Source organism: Toxotes jaculatrix, chromosome 11 (assembly GCF_017976425.1).
Source record: "Toxotes jaculatrix isolate fToxJac2 chromosome 11, fToxJac2.pri, whole genome shotgun sequence".
NCBI classification, from domain to species: domain Eukaryota; kingdom Metazoa; phylum Chordata; class Actinopteri; family Toxotidae; genus Toxotes; species Toxotes jaculatrix.
The window spans coordinates 23,681,294-23,701,485 of NC_054404.1; the positions used below are offsets into that span (position 1 = coordinate 23,681,294).

A 20,192-nucleotide genomic window follows, 5' to 3' on the forward strand; every position below is an offset into this window, starting at 1 on the left:
AGCTTGTATGTTTTGGATCATACAATCATACATGTTGCTGACCAGTTGTTTTTTTTTTCAGGACATTCTAAATCATTGAATTGGCTATGGCCAGTGTTTGTGCAACAGCTCGGATCGATTTTCTCTTCTCTCTCTCTCTCTCTCTGGTCTGCATGGTACTTTATATTTTTTCAGTCTTTACAGGTGAAATCCAAGGTTAAAACCAAGAGTAGACATTCAGAGTTATTTAATGTTAAAAATATCAATCTGAAAGGCAACACCTGTGCAAACAAAAAAGCACCCACCACTCATATGTTCCAATATTTTTGCTCACTTGGAAAATGGGTGGGTTCAAACAAATGTCTTAGATTGTTTAACACACTGAAATGTAAATCCTAGGAAATAAGAGCTGAAATTCTCAACTCTTGTCTCATCTTCATCATTTTTTGATCTCAAATAGCCAAAGATATTCTTTAAAGTCATTTTCCACTATCTTTTTAACTACTGCATACACTTATGGTGGAGCTGTTAGCTCCTATCTATAAGCCACATGTGCCACTAAGCCATTCAGCTCCAAGTGCTCATTTGCACAAAAGTTCTTAGACAACAGGCTGTCATAGCTGTTGGAATTAGACACACTAGAATAGCGCAAGTCAGCACAAACAATACAAGGGCTGAAATGGAAGAAGCTAAATGGAATCCAGCCATCATTCATTATTACCTGGGCTGATAAAATAAAGCAGGACATGTGTATTGTCTGATCTCTGTTACCAGTGACTATTTACAATACAAACAAATAACAGAAAACAGAAAACTTTTCCTGACTCAGACAGCTGAAATCACAAAATGAGTCCTTCAATGTAGTTCAGATAGGTTTATACTGAAAAAGACATATACTCAGGTGGTTTTCTTCACTGTGAAATTAAGAATTATTATTATTTTTAAGAATGATTTCACAGGACAACTGAAAGTGATGAATATACACTAAGAATCTTAAAACTGAAGCACATCATTAAGAGCTGTATTTTACATGGTTTAACATACATTACAAAAAAATAACAAAAGTACAGTTTGTCCAAAATTAAATCACCGAAACTCTCGACTACTTTGTATTTACATTATTTAATTATCACTATCATTGTCTGTGTACTGCTATATATATATTATGTTATATACTGCTATAATCATTGTATGATTATGGCACTGATTGTCCAAGGTAAATCATTTTTCTCTTCAGCAACCTACAAGCTAACTCACTGAAGTTACGTTTACAAGCTCTTAAAGAAACTGTCAAAGATTCATGATTACAACAAATAACAAAAACTGCAGCTACACATATCCATTGTGTAACAATCATGAATAATATATATAATATACAAATTCTACATTTTCTTTATTAAGAAAGTTACTATGTTGTGTTATAGCGGCAAAGGTGAGATTTGTAGGCAGCATCTTACTTGGTGATAAACGTGCCTTGAAGCCTTTCAAAGGTGATTCCATTGAATGTATTCTTGGCATATGTGCATATTTACATTTACCTGTGTTGCAAGGTTATTAAAAAATAATTAGTATGCACCTTTCCTGGTATCTTTTAAAAAAAATAATTTAATCAAAGTTGAAACAAAATATAAACCAATCCATGAAACATAAAAGTTTAAGTTTCATTTGGACTTAGTGGTGATTCTTTTTTTTTTCTGGTTCATATGTAAGGTTTTACGTAAAGTTTTACATTACTGGTCTGATTTTAAAACAGGACATGAAAAGGCTGACAGAAAAAAAAGCCTGTTCTTAGCTTCAGGATGAGAAACATGACTCAAGAGGCCAAAAGGGCCATTGGATGTTAAGGCAAATGCTTTGATTATATCGCCCCCTACAGTATAAACACATCCACTGCAGAACACTCCACTTCTATCTCTCTGTGGAGTCACAAAGCTGTGTTTGGCAATAAGATTTAAAAAAAACCCACAATGTTTTAATATACAGGAAAAAACATTATCCTGGATGGTTTAATTTCCAAGTCACAATACTGTATGTCTGTTTATAAACAACTGGGACTAATGTGCACTGATTGAAAGAGAGACGGCTGTATCCTGATAAATGATTCCCTTTTTAAAGTAAAGTTCCTGAAGGCACACTGTCGTCAGCTTTACTTTCCCTAACACAGCTCACTGAAACACATGAAACTCTCTCCTCTCTCAGCTCATTCAAAAGGATATATTTGAACTGTTAGCACTTTGGAAGGAAGGAAAAGAACAGAAAGGCAGAAATACAGTATGCAAGTATCTTCAAGAGCAGAAATAACAATAACATTGCTATCAAAACAGCAATCTTTTCATGCACAGTGTGGATTTGTTCACATGTGGATAGTTTGTCCTGGAATGGAAACCCTTGGGAAAATGAGTGAGATAAATATCAGTGTGTGCAGTTCTGGTTAAAACTGTCACTTTCCTCAGAATCTGGAAACTCCACTGGAGGTTTGCAGCAGCGACGGCCGGTCCCTCCCTGTCTGAACGGGGCGAACCGCAGCCATTTCTTCACCACGTCAGCGTACTGGTGATGTGTGGCCTCCTTACCTACCGGTGTGCGTTTCAGAGCACCTAAGAGTTAAAACAGGCTGTGACACACAGCTAATGGACCGCAACTGAGGGACTTTATATATGAGTATGAATATGAATGAATGTCTTTTTTTGAGCAACTAGATTTATGTTTCTGTATTGTGTGCAGTATCCATCCATCCATTTTCTGCCACTTGTCTGGGGTCAGGTCACGGTGGCAGCAGGTTGAGCGAGGCAACCAAGATGACCCTCTCCCCAGCAACGTTTAACATTTCTTCCTGGGGGATCCCGAGGCATTCCCAGGCCAGATGAGATATATGATCTTGTTCTGGGTCTGCCTCGGGGCTAGGGCTGGGTATCGAATTCAATACTTCTTAAGGAACCGACCGGAACCAAATTTCGATACCTAATGGGTTAATCTTGTCAACGTCAGTGAGCCAGTAAGCTTGCAGCAGCAAAGCTGTCGAGTCGCGCGCATCCTTCCGACTGCAATCTGCGTAAATCCGTGGAAAATGTGGAAAAGATGTAGAGCGTGGCTCTATTTTAGCAGCATCGATGCTAACAGTGCACAAAAACTTTGGTACTGAAAAAAGTATCGTTCAGGAATCGGTATCAAAGGCAAGGTATCGGTATCATCTGATCCAACTCACCACCAGGTGGTGATCAGCTGACAGCTCAGCTCCTCTCTTCACTCAAGTGTCAGAGACATACAGCCGCAGATCAGGTGATCCAATCATTGATTGTACCTAACTTTCGCTAGATAGCGTTAGAAGGGATTGGGATTGGCCAAACAATACAGAACCTTCAGAATAAACTGTGATAATAACCAAAAAGTTATAAAAAAAAATATTAAGGCACTTCCGAGCTTCTGATTTAATTTGTTGTTGACTTGGCTTACAAAACAGAGGAGCAGCACATAAAGGAAAAGACATGCAACTGCGCCTGTTTTCTCGTTTCGCTTCAACTGGAGAACTGAGTCTTTTTCTACAGAACTTTTGAACTGCTTAGTCTGGAGTTTCCTCACAAAAATTACACATCCGCCATACACCATGCTCCATTAAAACACATAAATGATATACAAATCTAAACACACTACTAATAACAGAAAGGAATGATGTAGATTTCCCATCAGCGAATCAGTAAAGTTGATCTTATCTATCATTTGGTAATTTCAAATAGCATGTCTACTTACGGAAGAGGACCCCCTGGAGGCGAGTGTTCCTGAAGCTCCTCTTCTGTCCACGGCCCACCCAATTTAGCTCAGAGCCAACAGCAAATGAAAGCACGGCTTGCATAAGCCGCCTCACTGCATCATCGACTGTAGCCCCGCCCATCCGGGACAGGTAAGACACCTTAAATATGGACAAGGGATCAACGTCAGTTTCACTAGGCAATGAACATTCTCACAACAAGCAACATGAGCTAATAAATGGAACCATTTACTCCACCATTCTCTTCTGTGTTCCTGGCTCCTCCAGCCGTCTCTCAATCTCATCCAGCTGCTCCAGGGTCCTCAGGGGGAGATCCATATCCAGGGCCTCCACGTCCTCCTCCTCGTAGCTGGTCTGACCCTGCAGTCGGGCCTGAAGATCCCTCAGCACCGCCCACTGCCTCTGCTGCTCCTCTTTGATCTCCACCAGTAGGGTGATGATCTTCCGCTGAGCTGCAGCCTCTGGAGAGGAAGAGGACAGAAACTCACAGTAACAGTATGGGGTAAGGGTAGAGGTTATGGTTCAAGTCAGGTGGATAAATGCAGCTGGTGTCATGGAAGAAAACTGCAACGTTTGTGTGATACGCCACCTAAAGAACGGATGTTGCACTGCAAATCGCTTTCATTTATTCTTCGCACAGTTCTTTTATACACAGTTTAGAGATAGCACAGCAAAGGCTTTGTTTCTCCTTTGCAAAGATTCTCAGGTGTCCTAAATAGTATCAAATGATTCTGGGTCTCATCCTCTATTGCTCTCTGAGACGATTCTCCTCCCACACACACACACACAGATCCTACATCAGAAACACACAAAGCAATTACACTTTTGAAAGATGTTTATATAAATACACTGCCCTCCAGACATCATCAAAGACACACTGGACTAATTCATCTCAAATCTTGATGTACAGCAACATCCTAGCATCTCACTATGTATGGCTGTGGAAGAATTCTCATAGACATATTACAGTTCACAGTTCTATAGTGTAGGTCACTAGTATCAGTTAACATTGTATGGAAATATCACATCTTGATGAACTGTTCTATATATATATATATATATGTTCCCACAGCATTACTTCATTATTTTGAGGAGTCTGGCTTTAGTGTACAGTATACAAAAGAATGTTAATCTCTGTGTTAAATAATATTCTATTTTAGAATATTATTATAATTATAATAGAAGAATAATATTATTATATAATATATAATATATATATACAAAAAATAAAGTATGTAATAAAGTGTATTTAGTTTACTGCCTTCCACAATTATTCCCGCTCCAGTCCATTGGGGCAATTTGAATCTAGGTCCAAGTTTTTGCTGTGGAGTGAACTGGGGTCTGTGGCAGTCAGGCAGTCTACCTGTGGATGAGGCGGAGATGAACTTGTCGGCGGCTCCAGAGCTGCTGGCGGAGGACAGCTGCGGCTCCATGCCGAAGCTGACGTCCCCTCTCCGCGGCTCGTCTTTGAACTCCTCACCTGAGCGCCTGGAGACGTGTTCAGCCAGAGTGTGCATCTCGTCGGACACAGCGGTCAGCCGCTGCTGTAGGGTTTCCAGAGCGATGTCCGCCATATGTTTGTTCACCAAACCCTCCACTCGTCTTTCCATCGACCAGTCGTAATTATCTCCATTATCATTCTCCATTTAAGTTTTTTTTTCCCCTCCCTCACGATGTGAACCGTCGAAACGTTCCCGAAAACCTTACTAAACCTTTGGATAACGTTTCCGTTGTCACTTCGCTACAGAGAAGAAGCGGAAGTTGCTATTAAACAGCGATTTTCAGCGCATGATATCACGTTGCGCAAACGTCACCGAAATATTGAAAGAACATTGGGGGCGGACACGGAACTACATTTCCCAGAAGCCGTGCGCAGCACCACCAAAGGCGAGAACACATCCACAGCAGATTTCCACCATGTGAGCAGTTTGTTGAGGAATTACTTTAATAAATACATCGCTGTATTATATGAGTGACAGTCACTGCGGTGTCTAACATTTCCATTTAAAAACGCAAAATAAAATCTTCACTTCACATATACGCGTGCGTGTATTTTTTGTTACAAGGAAAATAATAGTAATCATAATATTTACATATGCAGCACATCTAAATTGTGAAATACATTATGCCATGATTACTTATTAGAGAGCATAGTATTTCTACATGTAGTTTGCATGTTCCCCCTGTGCTTGCTTGGGTTCTTTCTGGGTACTACGGCTTCCTCCCAAAGTCCAAAGACATGTGTGTTGTATATAAGCATGCGATGATGGATCTCCAGCCCATAAGAATTTTACAGTTTTACAGGTCTTTTTTTTTTTTTTTTTTTACACACATACAACAGGAATACATTTACCTTTACATTTATAGTGGCAACTGGAGGACCCTCCCCTCTAACCTGACCAGATGTTAGACCCCATCCCTAGAATGTAACTCTCTGAAAATGACAGTGGTGATCACAGTGCACCACTGTTACTGAGAGTTGAACTTCTAAAGACATAAAGTTTACTAATGGACAGCTTTATGCTGACTCACTCATTCTGCCAAACATTAACATTTGTTAATTTACACTACTCATAAAAAGTTAGGGATATTTAACTTTCGGGTGAAATTTCAGAATGCACTATAACCTTTACAGGTGAACTTAATTTGGCTTTCTCTAAACTTTTGAATGCACATGTCCAACTGTTCAGTGTTTCAGTACTTTTTGCATATGCTGTTCTCTAACAAGGTAATTAACTGCAAAAATCACAAGTGTCTGATCCAGGAATCGACCACTAAATGTTTTGGTTCAACTACAATTTGTATTTAAACAGTCCTCTTCATTATGCTGTTCACCTTTTGGCATCATGAGATCAAGATGACACCTAACAAATGATCAACAGTACCTGGCCATTGCGAGGCCTCAAACAGGATGTTCTCAGAGGGAAGTTGCCACTGAGCTTAGAGTGTCATCAGCAGGTTGCAAGAGAGACACAGAGAGACTGGAAGAGTCACAGAAAGGCAAAGAAGTGGACGTCCTTTGGCCACATCCAATGTTGATGACCGCTTCATTGTGAACAGTGCCCCCGTATCATCATCTGGTTCGGATGATGAATGCCACTCAACTCCAGGCACGTTTAAGGGAGGTGAGAGGCACCCAGCATGGCCTGCGTGGTAGATGACCTGCAAGGGCACCTGATCACACCACCAGGCATAGTTATCATTGTCTTGCATGGACCAGGGAGCATTTGTGCTGGACCAGGAACCAGTGGGCCTGATGAAATGAATTATGGCCGCCAACACTGTTGGCCAATACTACCTGAATAACATCATTAATCCAGTCATTGTGCCTCTGTATGAGCAACACAGGCCTGATTTCATCTTCATGGACGATAATGCCCCAGCTCCTCAAGGTCACATCATCAGAGAACGGCTGCTGGAGGTTGGGGTCCCTCAAATGGAGTGGCCTGCACTTTCTCCAGACCTGAATCCCATAGAAAACCTATGGGATCACCTGAGTCGTTGTGTAGAGGGTTGTAACTCTGCAACCCAGAACCTCAATGACCTGAGGGCAGCCCTTCAAGAAGAGTGGAATACCATGCCTCAGCAGACAATAAGCTTGAGATGTCAAAATATGGGGGGCAGCCGTGGCGCAGCAAGTTAAGAGTGCGGTTTTGGACTTTGGACCGGCCTGAGATCGGAGGGTCGTGGGTTTGATCCCTCGACCAAGCGCAAAACAAAACGGATATGGTGGCGGTGAAGGAGACGCTGCGACCATGGCTGTGGTGCCCCAGCGTCTCTGGTGCATGTGCATGCTTGTGTGTGTGTGGGAGGGATCAATAAAGTAATTTAAATTTAAAAAAAAAAAAAAAAACCTAACTTTTTGTGAGTAGTGTATGTTTATGCTGTAATAATCATTAGCTACGTGTGTTTCAGTGACGTCTGCGACACTTTTGGTTGTTGTTTGAGGAGCTGGTTGATTGCTCTGATACTTCCAGTGTAATCCTCGCCCGGCGCTGTAAACTCTCCCTGAAGGCCAAACGCATGTACTCAGCTGAAGTGTCAACAGGAACTATGATCTGTGCCAGAGTGGTGCTTTGTCCTCTACGGCGTTGCATGTTCATCTGGATCTGCAGGTTGTAATACCGCTGATCATTCCTGTTTATCAGTTCCTGCAGGTCAAGTCGAAGATTTCCCTCTTCTGATATAATCAAGTTGGACTTGCGCTGGTCGACCAAGCCCTGGTTGTCCCATCGGTTAATTAAACTTAGTGCTTCTTTGCGTAGCCTGTTGTTGGGTTCTGCTATGGCATTGTGATCTACTTCTGCTGTGAAAACAGTTACTCTCCTCTTGTTTTGGTCCTCCTTGGTACAGATAACGTTTGGGTTATTAGGCTGTCGTTTCCTGCGGTGTGGCACGGAATACACACACTCTCCAGCAGTGATCACTCCACAGTAATCCCAGCTGTCTGCTGTGTAACACCAGTTATAAGTATAGCCATGGTTCCCACACGTGTGATCTGAGCGACAAGGTTCACCTTTGTAGGTGAAGTCAGGTAGAGGGGAGCAGTAGCTCCAACTACTTTCAACATGGCACCAGAAGTAATCCTTAGACTTATAATACTGACAGTCATCAATGCAGTCTTTCAGATATTTGGTTGTATAAATCATTGCCCTTTCCTCCACTGGTGCACAGTAGCCCCAGCTTCCTTGCTTCAAATTACACCAGTAGTAACTGTTTCCATGTTTGTCACAGGGATGATCTTGGCGACAGGCGCGGCCTTTGTAGTCCACATTCTGTTTTGGTGAACAGTAATCATAACCCTGAGGGGCATTGCACCAGTAGTAGCCTGAACTTCGCTTTTCACAGCTATCAGTACATGGCACACTGTACGTGGAGGTGTAATGTTTGGAGCTCTCTACCACACCTCCACAGTATCCCCAACTTGATCCTGTTCTACACCAGTAGTAGTCATTGCCGTGCAGGTCACAACAATCAAGGCACTCGTTTCCCCTGTAGTCCATATTCCTCTTTGGTGAGCAGTACTCTAATTTTTCTGTGCCATCTGACGCATGAACTGTGCACTGGTACGACTGAGGAAAGCCTTGAAGCTCACATTCACTCACACATCGTAACCCATGGTGGCTGTAGTATTTTTTCCCCCAGGTGGCACATGGTAAGAAGCAGAATATGAGAGTGAGTAACAGTATGGGGAGTCTCCTTTGAGACGCCATTTCAGCTCTGCACCTGAGAGAGAAGGAGAAGAAGAAAGAGAAGAGAACGACAGGAAGCAGAAAGTCTTTACAATCATACATGAGTTATTAGTTAAAGTAGCAACAACAACAACAGCAAACTTGTGTCATTATTAATATTGGACACTGTTGTTGACGGTGAGATGCACTGGCCCTTGTAACACTATAACTTTTGTCCTCTGTCAGTGTTGTTCTTACACTGTATGAGAGACTTTGGGATGTAGCAGCATTGTTTTGCACTGTAATGTTCGCGAAGATAATTCAAGTACAGATTGGTTCTTAAGTTATTTTTCTCTCACTCTGTATGTATGGTGCTTGTAGGTACAGTACAGTTCAGTTCACAGCCCCTGGTCAAAATACATTCCCATGGATATTTCCAAACTGTCCATGTGTTTGACGCTGGTCAGTAGTCTGGGCTGAGTGAGTTCAGCCCAGACTGAGTTTTTTAGAAAATTTGTAGAAAGTTTTTAAAAACTTTCAATTATTCAAATCAAAAAACAGAGGGACACTGAACAGCCAATGTTGTGGACTTGTTTGGGTAACCCTACACAGACCTCACAGGTGGACTGTAAGTACTCTGTGTGTGTCCTGATGGCTACAGCTTTCCGCACACAAACACTGACTTATCAATAGAAGTACCAGGGTTTGACAGGTTTTTTTAAATTAATATCATTATTATTATTATTATTTTTAACTTTACGTTGTGCTCGCCATCAGTTTTGATAAGAAAGGTTTAAATTGTTGATTTAACTGTTATCTTCTGCACAGTTATTAAAGACTGTCCAGATTTGTTTTTCTTTTCTCTCTCCACCTACTCAGACAGTAGGCCTATAGCAGATCATTTTTAGTGATGGCTTGCTGAGACCTCTTGTTTGCCTTAGTGACAGCCAAGTTAAGTCAAAGTACTTAAAATTCATAGTCTCTCTGATGCTGTCTGTGTTTTAACTGACTGATTCTCAGCTTTGGGCTAAAGGCTTTGAATATTACACTGTTGGTGAGGGCTGATGGTCCATGAGTGAGAACGAAAGGATGCAGAAGCCAAGTTGAGCTGACTGGTCAAAACTGGTAGTAAATGTTTGTCAGTTCAACACCAGGTTTGTCCACAGCTCATAAGTGACATCAGCCTTGCTCACACAGCCCTGTCTCTACTGTGGAACTTTAATCTCAGCCCATCTCTGCTTAAACTTTGGCTTTTGGCTGTTTATTGTCAACAATGATCCATTTCTAACACATTACTATGTTTAATGTTCCACTCTGCTACAGATACATGTTGGATTAATATTCTATGCAGACTGTAATGTAAATAATTACCAGTCATGACAGCTTTTTGCTTCTGTGCTCTGTTTCCTATCATAACTGTAATCTGCTGAGCACACAGTATCCACTAACTGTTCTGTAATCTGAATGCTGTTCCTCTAACATTGTTCACTGCCAACCCTGTTTGTATCATGTTCTATATGCTGCATGTCCTTCTCCTCCTCTCCTCCATTCCCAGCTGTCCTATCTTCCTCCTTTTCCTCCTTTCACCCAGCCCGGCCATCAGCAGGAGGGTCGCCCATATGAGCCAGGTTCTGCTCAAGGTTTCTTCCTGTTAAAAGGGAGTTTTTTCTTGCCACTGTCGCCTTAAGTGCTTGCTGTGGGGTCAGGCTCTGGGTCTCTGTAAAGCACTTTGAGACAATTTTGATTGTGGAGGGAGCTATATAAATAAAATTGAATTGAAAAAACTGAGACTGCAAACACAGACCTGAATTTTCAGCATTAAAAGACTTTACACAGGAAGCACAATGAACAAGCTTCCAACTTTAAACTTACAAAGTTTACTGACATGTAAAAGGGATTTCATAAGTACAAACCTGAATATAGCCTGCAAACTTCTGACTGGAAACACAAGCCTGAATTTGTCAAGGACGAATCCAGAAGACAGGGAAAGGAACCTGAATGCAGACACACTGAAAGGCAGGTGGATACAGTGAAGATACTTTCATAACAAAAGCTTTACAAGCAGATGAGATGACAAAGTTGACAGGCATGAACACATGTAGGAAAAACACATGCAGGTAACACAAGGAAAAACCAAACAACACCAAGGAACACAACTTCGAACAAAACAGGCAAAGAGACAAGGAATGAAGGGAACACAGAGAGTTAGTGCACAAGGGAGGCAGTAGTAACTGGGAACAGGATCAGCATTTTGATTTTCATGTTTAATATTCTACAAATATCAAACTCTCACAATGAACATTATTACTTCTCTGTAATTACATCTGAACGGCCTGTTAATAAACTAAAGTAAATCTAACCCATCACCTCTGACATGGAAATGTCAAACACAGTGTTCCATCATGTTAGCTTCATACAACAGCACAGTCACCTACTGTACCTCATCATGATATTTCTAAAAGAAGTTAATTCTGCCACCGTCAAATAGTTTGTGTTCCTTCATAAATCTGTGTTCATGCATCTATAAGAGTCAGTTAATCTGTCTAATTCAATGACTTCTCTATTCAGAGGTAATAAAAAAACAGCTTACCGTCTGTTGAATTGTCTTGAAGTCTGTTATGTGACGCTGATATATACACACGTTTTTGTCTCAAAATCTTGGACTGAACCATTTTGGAGGACTTTCAATTGGACTGTAAATACAAAATAGATCGGTCAATGTTTCTGTTTGCTTGAGTCTACATTCACCTCGATTAAACTTTATTTTCATCACAGGCCACATAAACCAGGCCCAGTGTCAGAGCATGCACACAGTACAAAGCAATTCAGCTCTTAACAGAGTGGAATTTAATTGACTTCATTTAAACATTCATTAGACATCTGAAGGAAGAAATATAGAATTTAAAAATAAAAACCTGGGGTAAAGGTTTCCATGTCACACAAGCTGAAGCTCTGCTGCAGCTCTGTTGTATCTGAGGGCTGGAGTTAGCTGTTACACTGAAGAACATACCAATCAGTGGAGTGAGACATATATAAACAGACCAAACAACTGTGAGCAGATATAATTATCATTTGTGCAGTGAGAGAATGAGCACAGATAGAGGAATATCTCTCTCCTCTCATATAGTGCTACCTTTCCATCTGTCATATAAACACATTCATCCTGACAGCTGCATGAAGTGAAGGGTGTTTTCTGACCCTGTCCCATGACCATCACAGACAGCCCAGTCTTTGAAGGTCACATGAGGACAGAGGACAAGTAAACAATACATGATATTTGACAAGCGACAGTTCCAGTGGTCCACAGCGGTGTCTGTGTGGGAGGAACATTTGGAACTTCTTTATGAAGTACTGTGGGATGTTTAAGGTTACAGTTAGTACAGGAAATCCTTTCACCTATCCTGTACACAAACAGCCAAAACAGATGACACTTTCCTTTAAGAAGCCTATCTTCTTCTGGTGAGCCATTTTTCCCAACTGCACACATACATCTAATGTGTGTCCTCCTCCACAGCAAATACATATTTTCCGTCCTGTTTGTTCAATTTTCTTCTCCTTCTTTACAGACTGATGTTTGTTCTCCACACGGCCGACAGTGATTGCAAAGCTGGTTCCTCTGTTTCCAGATCGAAGCTGTGACTTAGGTTTGATCACAGTTTTATTTCCACTTACTGGCAGAGAGTTTTGTATTTTTCCAAACAGGATCTGTCAGCATTTTCACTTAATTAATGTCAATAAATTTCGCTCTCCGGTTATATCTTTCCTGCAGCTCACAAGCCTAGCTCCTCCATCTGTCTCTGAGTTTGTATGGCAGTTTCTCAATGATACTCAACATGTTGGAAGGTATGTCCAAATCATGAAGATATTGCACATCATCCATGGCATTACAGCAGCCTCTATGGAAGAGGCTGAAGTCCTGAAAGGCATTGCTGTTGCATCAGCACTGCTGTTAATTCCTTTTGTTTGGTCATGATACCAAGAACTAGTGATGGGTCCGGCAACACCGATGCGTCGGCGCATGCGTCGAGCTCATAGAGCAAAACCCCATGTCGCTGTGCGTATCGCTGTAAGAAAGTCACGTGACCGATACAGGAACTGTTAGGAACTGACACTGACGCACCAAACTGTGTTTATAAGGAAGCGCATGTCAATGAGATGCATATGCCAAAAGAATCTCTGATATTTGGCGGTTCATCGCCAAATTCAAGAACTACGGAATAAAACTTTGTAAAAAAATTTAAAAAAAATAAAAAAATAAAAAAATCCCAGTCCAGAAGCATCCTCATTCACAACACGTTCACTTAGATTTCCACGTTATGCTACATGCTCACATTATTTATTGGCTGTATCTAAAAATATCAAAGATATTTTAAATTTAAATTTTATGAAGATATGAAATAATACAATATAAAATACAATGACTTCAATTATATTATTGTATATACTAGGTCATCAAATATCAGTATCAGTAGAGTCTGTCAACTAGGTTGCCTGTAGGGATTTTTAAGGTCCAGCAGGTGTCAGTATTCAGTGACACAGTATCAATACAGTTTGGCAATGTGTCGAAATGCTTCATGACGCCCCATCTACCCATCACTACCAAGAACGTGATTTTTGGCTTCCAAATCCACAGACACATTTATGTTGAATTCATGTTGTTCATATGGATACTGTGTATTTGTTTCACTCTGTTCAGGTACTGATGGAATAAATTCATCTGCACTGACATTGAGTGGTTGTTTAACTTTTCTTGACAAGTAAGAGTTCATTCCATCTGAAACCTTAGATGTCCTCTTTCCACTCATAGTACTTTGTGTTTTGAGAATTTCGAGTTTTGCCATATTTCCTGCAATCTCAGCATCCAGTTGTAGCTTTTCTTTCCTTTTATGCAGCCGTTCCTCCTCTTCTTCCAGTGCATGTTTTTCCTTCAATATTTTTTTCTTCATGGCCAAAGCTGCCAACTCAGCTTCAGCCTTTAAACATGCAGATGAAGTTGAAGATCTTTGTGACTGAGATGTTTTATTGCTTCCAACATTTGAGATACTGTCACTTGGATTGATGTCATCCTTAATTACATCAGGACATTCATTTGTTCCATTTAATTCCACAGAGCATCTTACATTTTTATTTACATTTATTTTATTCATCAAGTTCTTTTGAGTGAGCTTGCTTTGCCTTCTTTTCCCATACTCCTCTGCAGTCCACGAGGTAGCACTATTTTTTTTTTTTACCACAACAGTTAAATACATCCACAGTGCGCAGTAAATCCAAGCAATTCCTTTCAACAAAGCAACATGATCATTTCCCATTGAAACATCATCAAAGCATCGCATGTTCAAGCCACAAAGTGCAGACTTCCTTCAAAGCACGGAACAAATATAGCGCAACATCGCGCATCCGATCAGCATTCAAACATGAAAAGATCCCAAACAGAGACACTTCAGGCTTTAATGCAATCCAGATTCCTTATCACACACACATCCACAGGTAAGCTTACCTGTCCTCCATGAAATGACGTTAGGTGTGGCGCCTTTCATTTGAAACCGCTGCACTTACTTGGCGTCTTCCTGATTCCTTTGTGCGCTGATATTGCGATGACTTTCTTGAGAAAACGCCTCGTTTTTCGTTGACAAAATACTGCGACCAAAATTCAGCCTAAAGTCGCCTGAGAGGTAGAGACTGGGCCCTGTCTGTTTGTCTGACGCGCTATACTCCAAACAAAATACGCTGAGTCCGAGTTGCTCCTGTGATAGGTTTCCTTCATATAGACAAATGGTAAACAGCAGCTTTAGAATACACATGCCAGTCAGTGGAAACGTGTACACAGTATAAAGTATATGTAAACTAAATGAATGGGAAAAAAAAAACATGCATAAGAGCCTCCTGCGTGCTGTCAACTAAAAGTGTGGCTACCCAGCTCCCCTCCCTCCTCCTACCTGAGCGCAGGTGAGTGAGTGCCTCTCTTTGTCACCTCCGACTATCACCGAATATACCCACGTGACCCAAACCTTGTGCATCACCATGGTGACCAAACAAAACCAATCGATAAAAGCAACTATCGCCAAAAAAGAATAATATGGCTCCCACAACTCGTATTTGAGCAACAGTTATACAGAAATGTAATGAAAGTACTACATAGTCGGGGTGTATCTGAATGGAATGAAGATCATTTCAAAGTACTACGTTTACAGACTGCAGAGACTGCAGGGTCACTGTTGCTCACACTTTTGATAGAAAACTATTGCAGGATGAAATTTACAGTTTTTCACACACACAACAGGAATACATTTACCACAGTATGGGGTGTGAGAAGTGACAACATTATGCAGACCTCAGTATCCGGTGCACTGGACTCACAATAGTGGCAACTGATAGAGACGGCTGACATGAAACTGATGTTTCAACACTGTGTCGAGATCTTGAAGAACAGGTGTTTCACAACACTAAACAAAGCCTCTGTGTTATTAATTTCATTACCTTAATAACCTATAGTTTTTCACTTTGAGAAGCCTAAAAGTACAAGCTCAGACAGCTGTCAGACAGTTCTCAATGAAAACACACAAAAAACTACCTCATTTTAATGTCTCTTACAACAATGTAGATATACACACTCCTCCCAGGATTCAAACCTAAGTTGGCAGCAGGCCAGACAAAACACTGTTAGCTCCTTTAGTATAATTCCCAATTTGCTGCAATAGCATGTGGTTATAATTCATCAAGAGCCTACCCCCTTTTAATAAGCTCAAATGTTTTATTGTTTTTGATTTACATTTTTCACTTTTTTTTCTTTTTGCTTTCAGCTTTGGTAAAATTTCAACTGTTCCCTAAAGTAAAAACAGCAGCTGTTATCAAGACTAAGACCTGTACCTGTATAACTTGATGATTCTCAGAGTTCTGATTTTTGTCCACTAACATTCAGACAAAGAAGAAGAACACAGGCTGATATTTTAGATACATTTTTACTTTGTCTCCAAAACTTGTTTATTGCATACACACCACATTTCTATTTTCATCTGTCTTTATCTTCACTTACAAAATACATTGATTCAAAGTACAATTACACCACGTTAAGCTGATCAACATGATTTTAGATAATGTGCTGTGTAAAAAGATCAAACATTTGTTGTTCATAGCTCAACATAAAATGACTGTAATTCCATTCTTATCTGAAGCTGTTCAGAAAACATTTCAATGCACAATGAACTGATGGCTGTTGCCTTATTAATTAGCTGTTACTGAGAGTTGAACTTCTAAAGACATAAAGTTTACTAATGGACAGATTCATGCTGACTCACTCAATCATTCACAACATTGACATTTGCTAATTTATGTGTATGCTGTAATAATCATTAGCTACGTGTGTTTCAGTGACGTCTGCGACACTTTTGGTTGTTGTTTGAGGAGCTGGTTGATTGCTCTGATACTTCCAGTGTAATCCTCGCCCGGCGCTGTAAACTCTCCCTGAAGGCCAAACGCATGTACTCAGCTGAAGTGTCAACAGGAACTATGATCTGTGCCAGAGTGGTGCTTTGTCCTCTACGGCGTTGCATGTTCATCTGGATCTGCAGGTTGTAATACCGCTGATCATTCCTGTTTATCAGTTCCTGCAGGTCAAGTCGAAGATTACCCTCCTCTGATATAATCAAGTTGGACCTGGCCCGGTCGCCCAAGCCCTGGTTGTCCCATCGGTTAATTAAACTTAGTGCTTCTCTGCGTAACCTATTGTTGGGTTCTGCTATGGCATTGTGATCTACTTCTGCTGTGAAAACAGTTACTCTCCTCTTGTTTTGGTCCTCCTTGGTACAGATAACGTTTGGGTTATTAGGCTGTCGTTTCCTGCGGTGTGGCACGGAATACACACACTCTCCAGCAGTGATCACTCCACAGTAATCCCAGCTGTCTGCTGTGTAACACCAGTTATAAGTATAGCCATGGTTCCCACACGTGTGATCTGAGCGACAAGGTTCACCTTTGTAGGTGAAGTCAGGTAGAGGGGAGCAGTAGCTCCAACTACTTTCAACATGGCACCAGAAGTAATCCTTAGACTTATAATACTGACAGTCATCAATGCAGTCTTTCAGATATTTGGTTGTATAAATCATTGCCCTTTCCTCCACTGGTGCACAGTAGCCCCAGCTTCCTTGCTTCAAATTACACCAGTAGTAACTGTTTCCATGTTTGTCACAGGGATGATCTTGGCGACAGGCGCGGCCTTTGTAGTCCACATTCTGTTTTGGTGAACAGTAATCATAACCCTGAGGGGCATTGCACCAGTAGTAGCCTGAACTTCGCTTTTCACAGCTATCAGTACATGGCACACTGTAGGTGGAGGTGTAATGTTTGGAGCTCTCTACCACATCTCCACAGTATCCCCAACTTGATCCTGTTCTACACCAGTAGTAGTCATTGCCGTGCAGGTCACAACAATCAAGGCACTCGTTTCCCCTGTAGTCCATATTCCTCTTTGGTGAGCAGTACTCTGATTTTTCTGTGCCATCTGACGCATGAACTGTGCACTGATACGACTGAGGAAAGCCTTGAAGCTCACATTCACTCACACATCGTAGCCCATGGTGGCTGTAGTACGTTTTTCCACAGGTGGCACATGGTAAGAAGCAGAATATGAGAGTGAGTAACAGTATGGGGAGTCTCCTTTGAGACGCCATTTCAGCTCTGCACCTGAGAGAGAAGGAGAAGAAGAAAGAGAAGAGAACGACAGGAAGCAGAAAGTCTTTACAATCATACATGAGTTATTAGTTAAAGTAGCAACAACAACAACAGCAAACTTGTGTCATTATTAATATTGGACACTGTTGTTGACGGTGAGATGCACTGGCCCTTGTAACACTATAACTTTTGTCCTCTGTCAGTGTTGTTCTTACACTGTATGAGAGACTTTGGGATGTAGCAGCATTGTTTTGCACTGTAATGTTCGCGAAGATAATTCAAGTACAGATTGGTTCTTAAGTTATTTTTCTCTCACTCTGTATGTATGGTGCTTGTAGGTACAGTACAGTTCAGTTCACAGCCCCTGGTCAAAATACATTCCCATGGATATTTCCAAACTGTCCATGTGTTTGACGCTGGTCAGTAGTCTGGGCTGAGTGAGTTCAGCCCAGACTGAGTTTTTTAGAAAATTTGTAGAAAGTTTTTAAAAACTTTCAATTATTCAAATCAAAAAACAGAGGGACACTGAACAGCCAATGTTGTGGACTTGTTTGGGTAACCCTACACAGACCTCACAGGTGGACTGTAAGTACTCTGTGTGTGTCCTGATGGCTACAGCTTTCCGCACACAAACACTGACTTATCAATAGAAGTACCAGGGTTTGACAGGTTTTTTTAAATTAATATCATTATTATTATTATTTTTTTTAACTTTACGTTGTGCTCGCCATCAGTTTTGATAAGAAAGGTTTAAATTGTTGATTTAACTGTTATCTTCTGCACAGTTATTAAAGACTGTCCAGATTTGTTTTTCTTTTCTCTCTCCACCTACTCAGACAGTAGGCCTATAGCAGATCATTTTTAGTGATGGCTTGCTGAGACCTCTTGTTTGCCTTAGTGACAGCCAAGTTAAGTCAAAGTACTTAAAATTCATAGTCTCTCTGATGCTGTCTGTGTTTTAACTGACTGATTCTCAGCTTTGGGCTAAAGGCTTTGAATATTACACTGTTGGTGAGGGCTGATGGTCCATGAGTGAGAACGAAAGGATGCAGAAGCCAAGTTGAGCTGACTGGTCAAAACTGGTAGTAAATGTTTGTCAGTTCAACACCAGGTTTGTCCACAGCTCATAAGTGACATCAGCCTTGCTCACACAGCCCTGTCTCTACTGTGGAACTTTAATCTCAGCCCATCTCTGCTTAAACTTTGGCTTTTGGCTGTTTATTGTCAACAATGATCCATTTCTAACACATTACTATGTTTAATGTTCCACTCTGCTACAGATACATGTTGGATTAATATTCTATGCAGACTGTAATGTAAATAATTACCAGTCATGACAGCTTTTTGCTTCTGTGCTCTGTTTCCTATCATAACTGTAATCTGCTGAGCACACAGTATCCACTAACTGTTCTGTAATCTGAATGCTGGCCCTCTAACATTGTTCACTGCCAACCCTGTTTGTATCATGTTCTATATGCTGCATGTCCTTCTCCTCCTCTCCTCCATTCCCAGCTGTCCTATCTTCCTCCTTTTCCTCCTTTCACCCAGCCCGGCCATCAGCAGGAGGGTCGCCCATATGAGCCAGGTTCTGCTCAAGGTTTCTTCCTGTTAAAAGGGAGTTTTTTCTTGCCACTGTCGCCTTAAGTGCTTGCTGTGGGGTCAGGCTCTGGGTCTCTGTAAAGCACTTTGAGACAATTTTGATTGTGGAGGGAGCTATATAAATAAAATTGAATTGAAAAAACTGAGACTGCAAACACAGACCTGAATTTTCAGCATTAAAAGACTTTACACAGGAAGCACAATGAACAAGCTTCCAACTTTAAACTTACAAAGTTTACTGACATGTAAAAGGGATTTCATAAGTACAAACCTGAATATAGCCTGCAAACTTCTGACTGGAAACACAAGCCTGAATTTGTCAAGGACGAATCCAGAAGACAGGGAAAGGAACCTGAATGCAGACACACTGAAAGGCAGGTGGATACAGTGAAGATACTTTCATAACAAAAGCTTTACAAGCAGATGAGATGACAAAGTTGACAGGCATGAACACATGTAGGAAAAACACATGCAGGTAACACAAGGAAAAACCAAACAACACCAAGGAACACAACTTCGAACAAAACAGGCAAAGAGACAAGGAATGAAGGGAACACAGAGAGTTAGTGCACAAGGGAGGCAGTAGTAACTGGGAACAGGATCAGCATTTTGATTTTCATGTTTAATATTCTACAAATATCAAACTCTCACAATGAACATTATTACTTCTCTGTAATTACATCTGAACGGCCTGTTAATAAACTAAAGTAAATCTAACCCATCACCTCTGACATGGAAATGTCAAACATACAGTGTTCCATCATGTTAGCTTCATACAACAGCACAGTCACCTACTGTACCTCATCATGATATTTCTAAAAGAAGTGAATTCTGCCACTGTCAAATAGTTTGTGTTCCTTCATAAATCTGTGTTCATGCATCTATAAGAGTCAGTTAATCTGTCCAATTCAATGACTTCTCTATTCAGAGGTAATAAAAAAACAGCTTACCGTCTGTTGAATTGTCTTGAAGTCTGTTATGTGACGCTGATATATACACACGTTTTTGTC

The 20,192-nt window shown here is 40.9% G+C and overlaps 2 protein-coding genes across 4 annotated transcripts; both read right to left on the minus strand.

Moving 5' to 3' along the window:
• Window positions 1-838: 838 nt before the first annotated feature.
• On the minus strand, window positions 839-11,597 carry si:dkey-187a12.4. Of its 3 annotated transcripts, none has more exons than XM_041049519.1 (5): window positions 11,507-11,597; window positions 10,830-10,868; window positions 3,983-4,206; window positions 3,727-3,886; window positions 839-2,576 (listed from the first exon to the last, which is right to left on the minus strand). In XM_041049519.1, exons 1-5 carry the CDS (start codon window positions 11,586-11,588, stop codon window positions 2,392-2,394), a joined length of 690 nt encoding a protein of 229 aa, XP_040905453.1. In that variant the 5' UTR covers window positions 11,589-11,597; the 3' UTR covers window positions 839-2,391. The 3 variants fall into 3 exon arrangements, 2 of the variants coding, with proteins under 2 accessions (XP_040905453.1, XP_040905452.1); XR_005894878.1 differs by lacking the exons at window positions 10,830-10,868; window positions 11,507-11,597 and adding exons at window positions 3,185-3,290; window positions 5,109-7,487 and having other exon boundaries at window positions 2,441-2,576; XM_041049518.1 differs by lacking the exons at window positions 10,830-10,868; window positions 11,507-11,597 and adding an exon at window positions 5,109-7,484.
• Window positions 11,598-15,856: 4,259 nt separating this feature from the next.
• LOC121189412 lies at window positions 15,857-20,192 on the minus strand. The gene is made up of 2 exons (XM_041049516.1): window positions 20,133-20,192; window positions 15,857-17,595 (listed from the first exon to the last, which is right to left on the minus strand). The coding sequence occupies exon 2, from the start codon at window positions 17,580-17,582 to the stop codon at window positions 16,281-16,283; it is 1,302 nt and encodes a 433-aa protein (XP_040905450.1). The 5' UTR covers window positions 17,583-17,595; window positions 20,133-20,192; the 3' UTR covers window positions 15,857-16,280.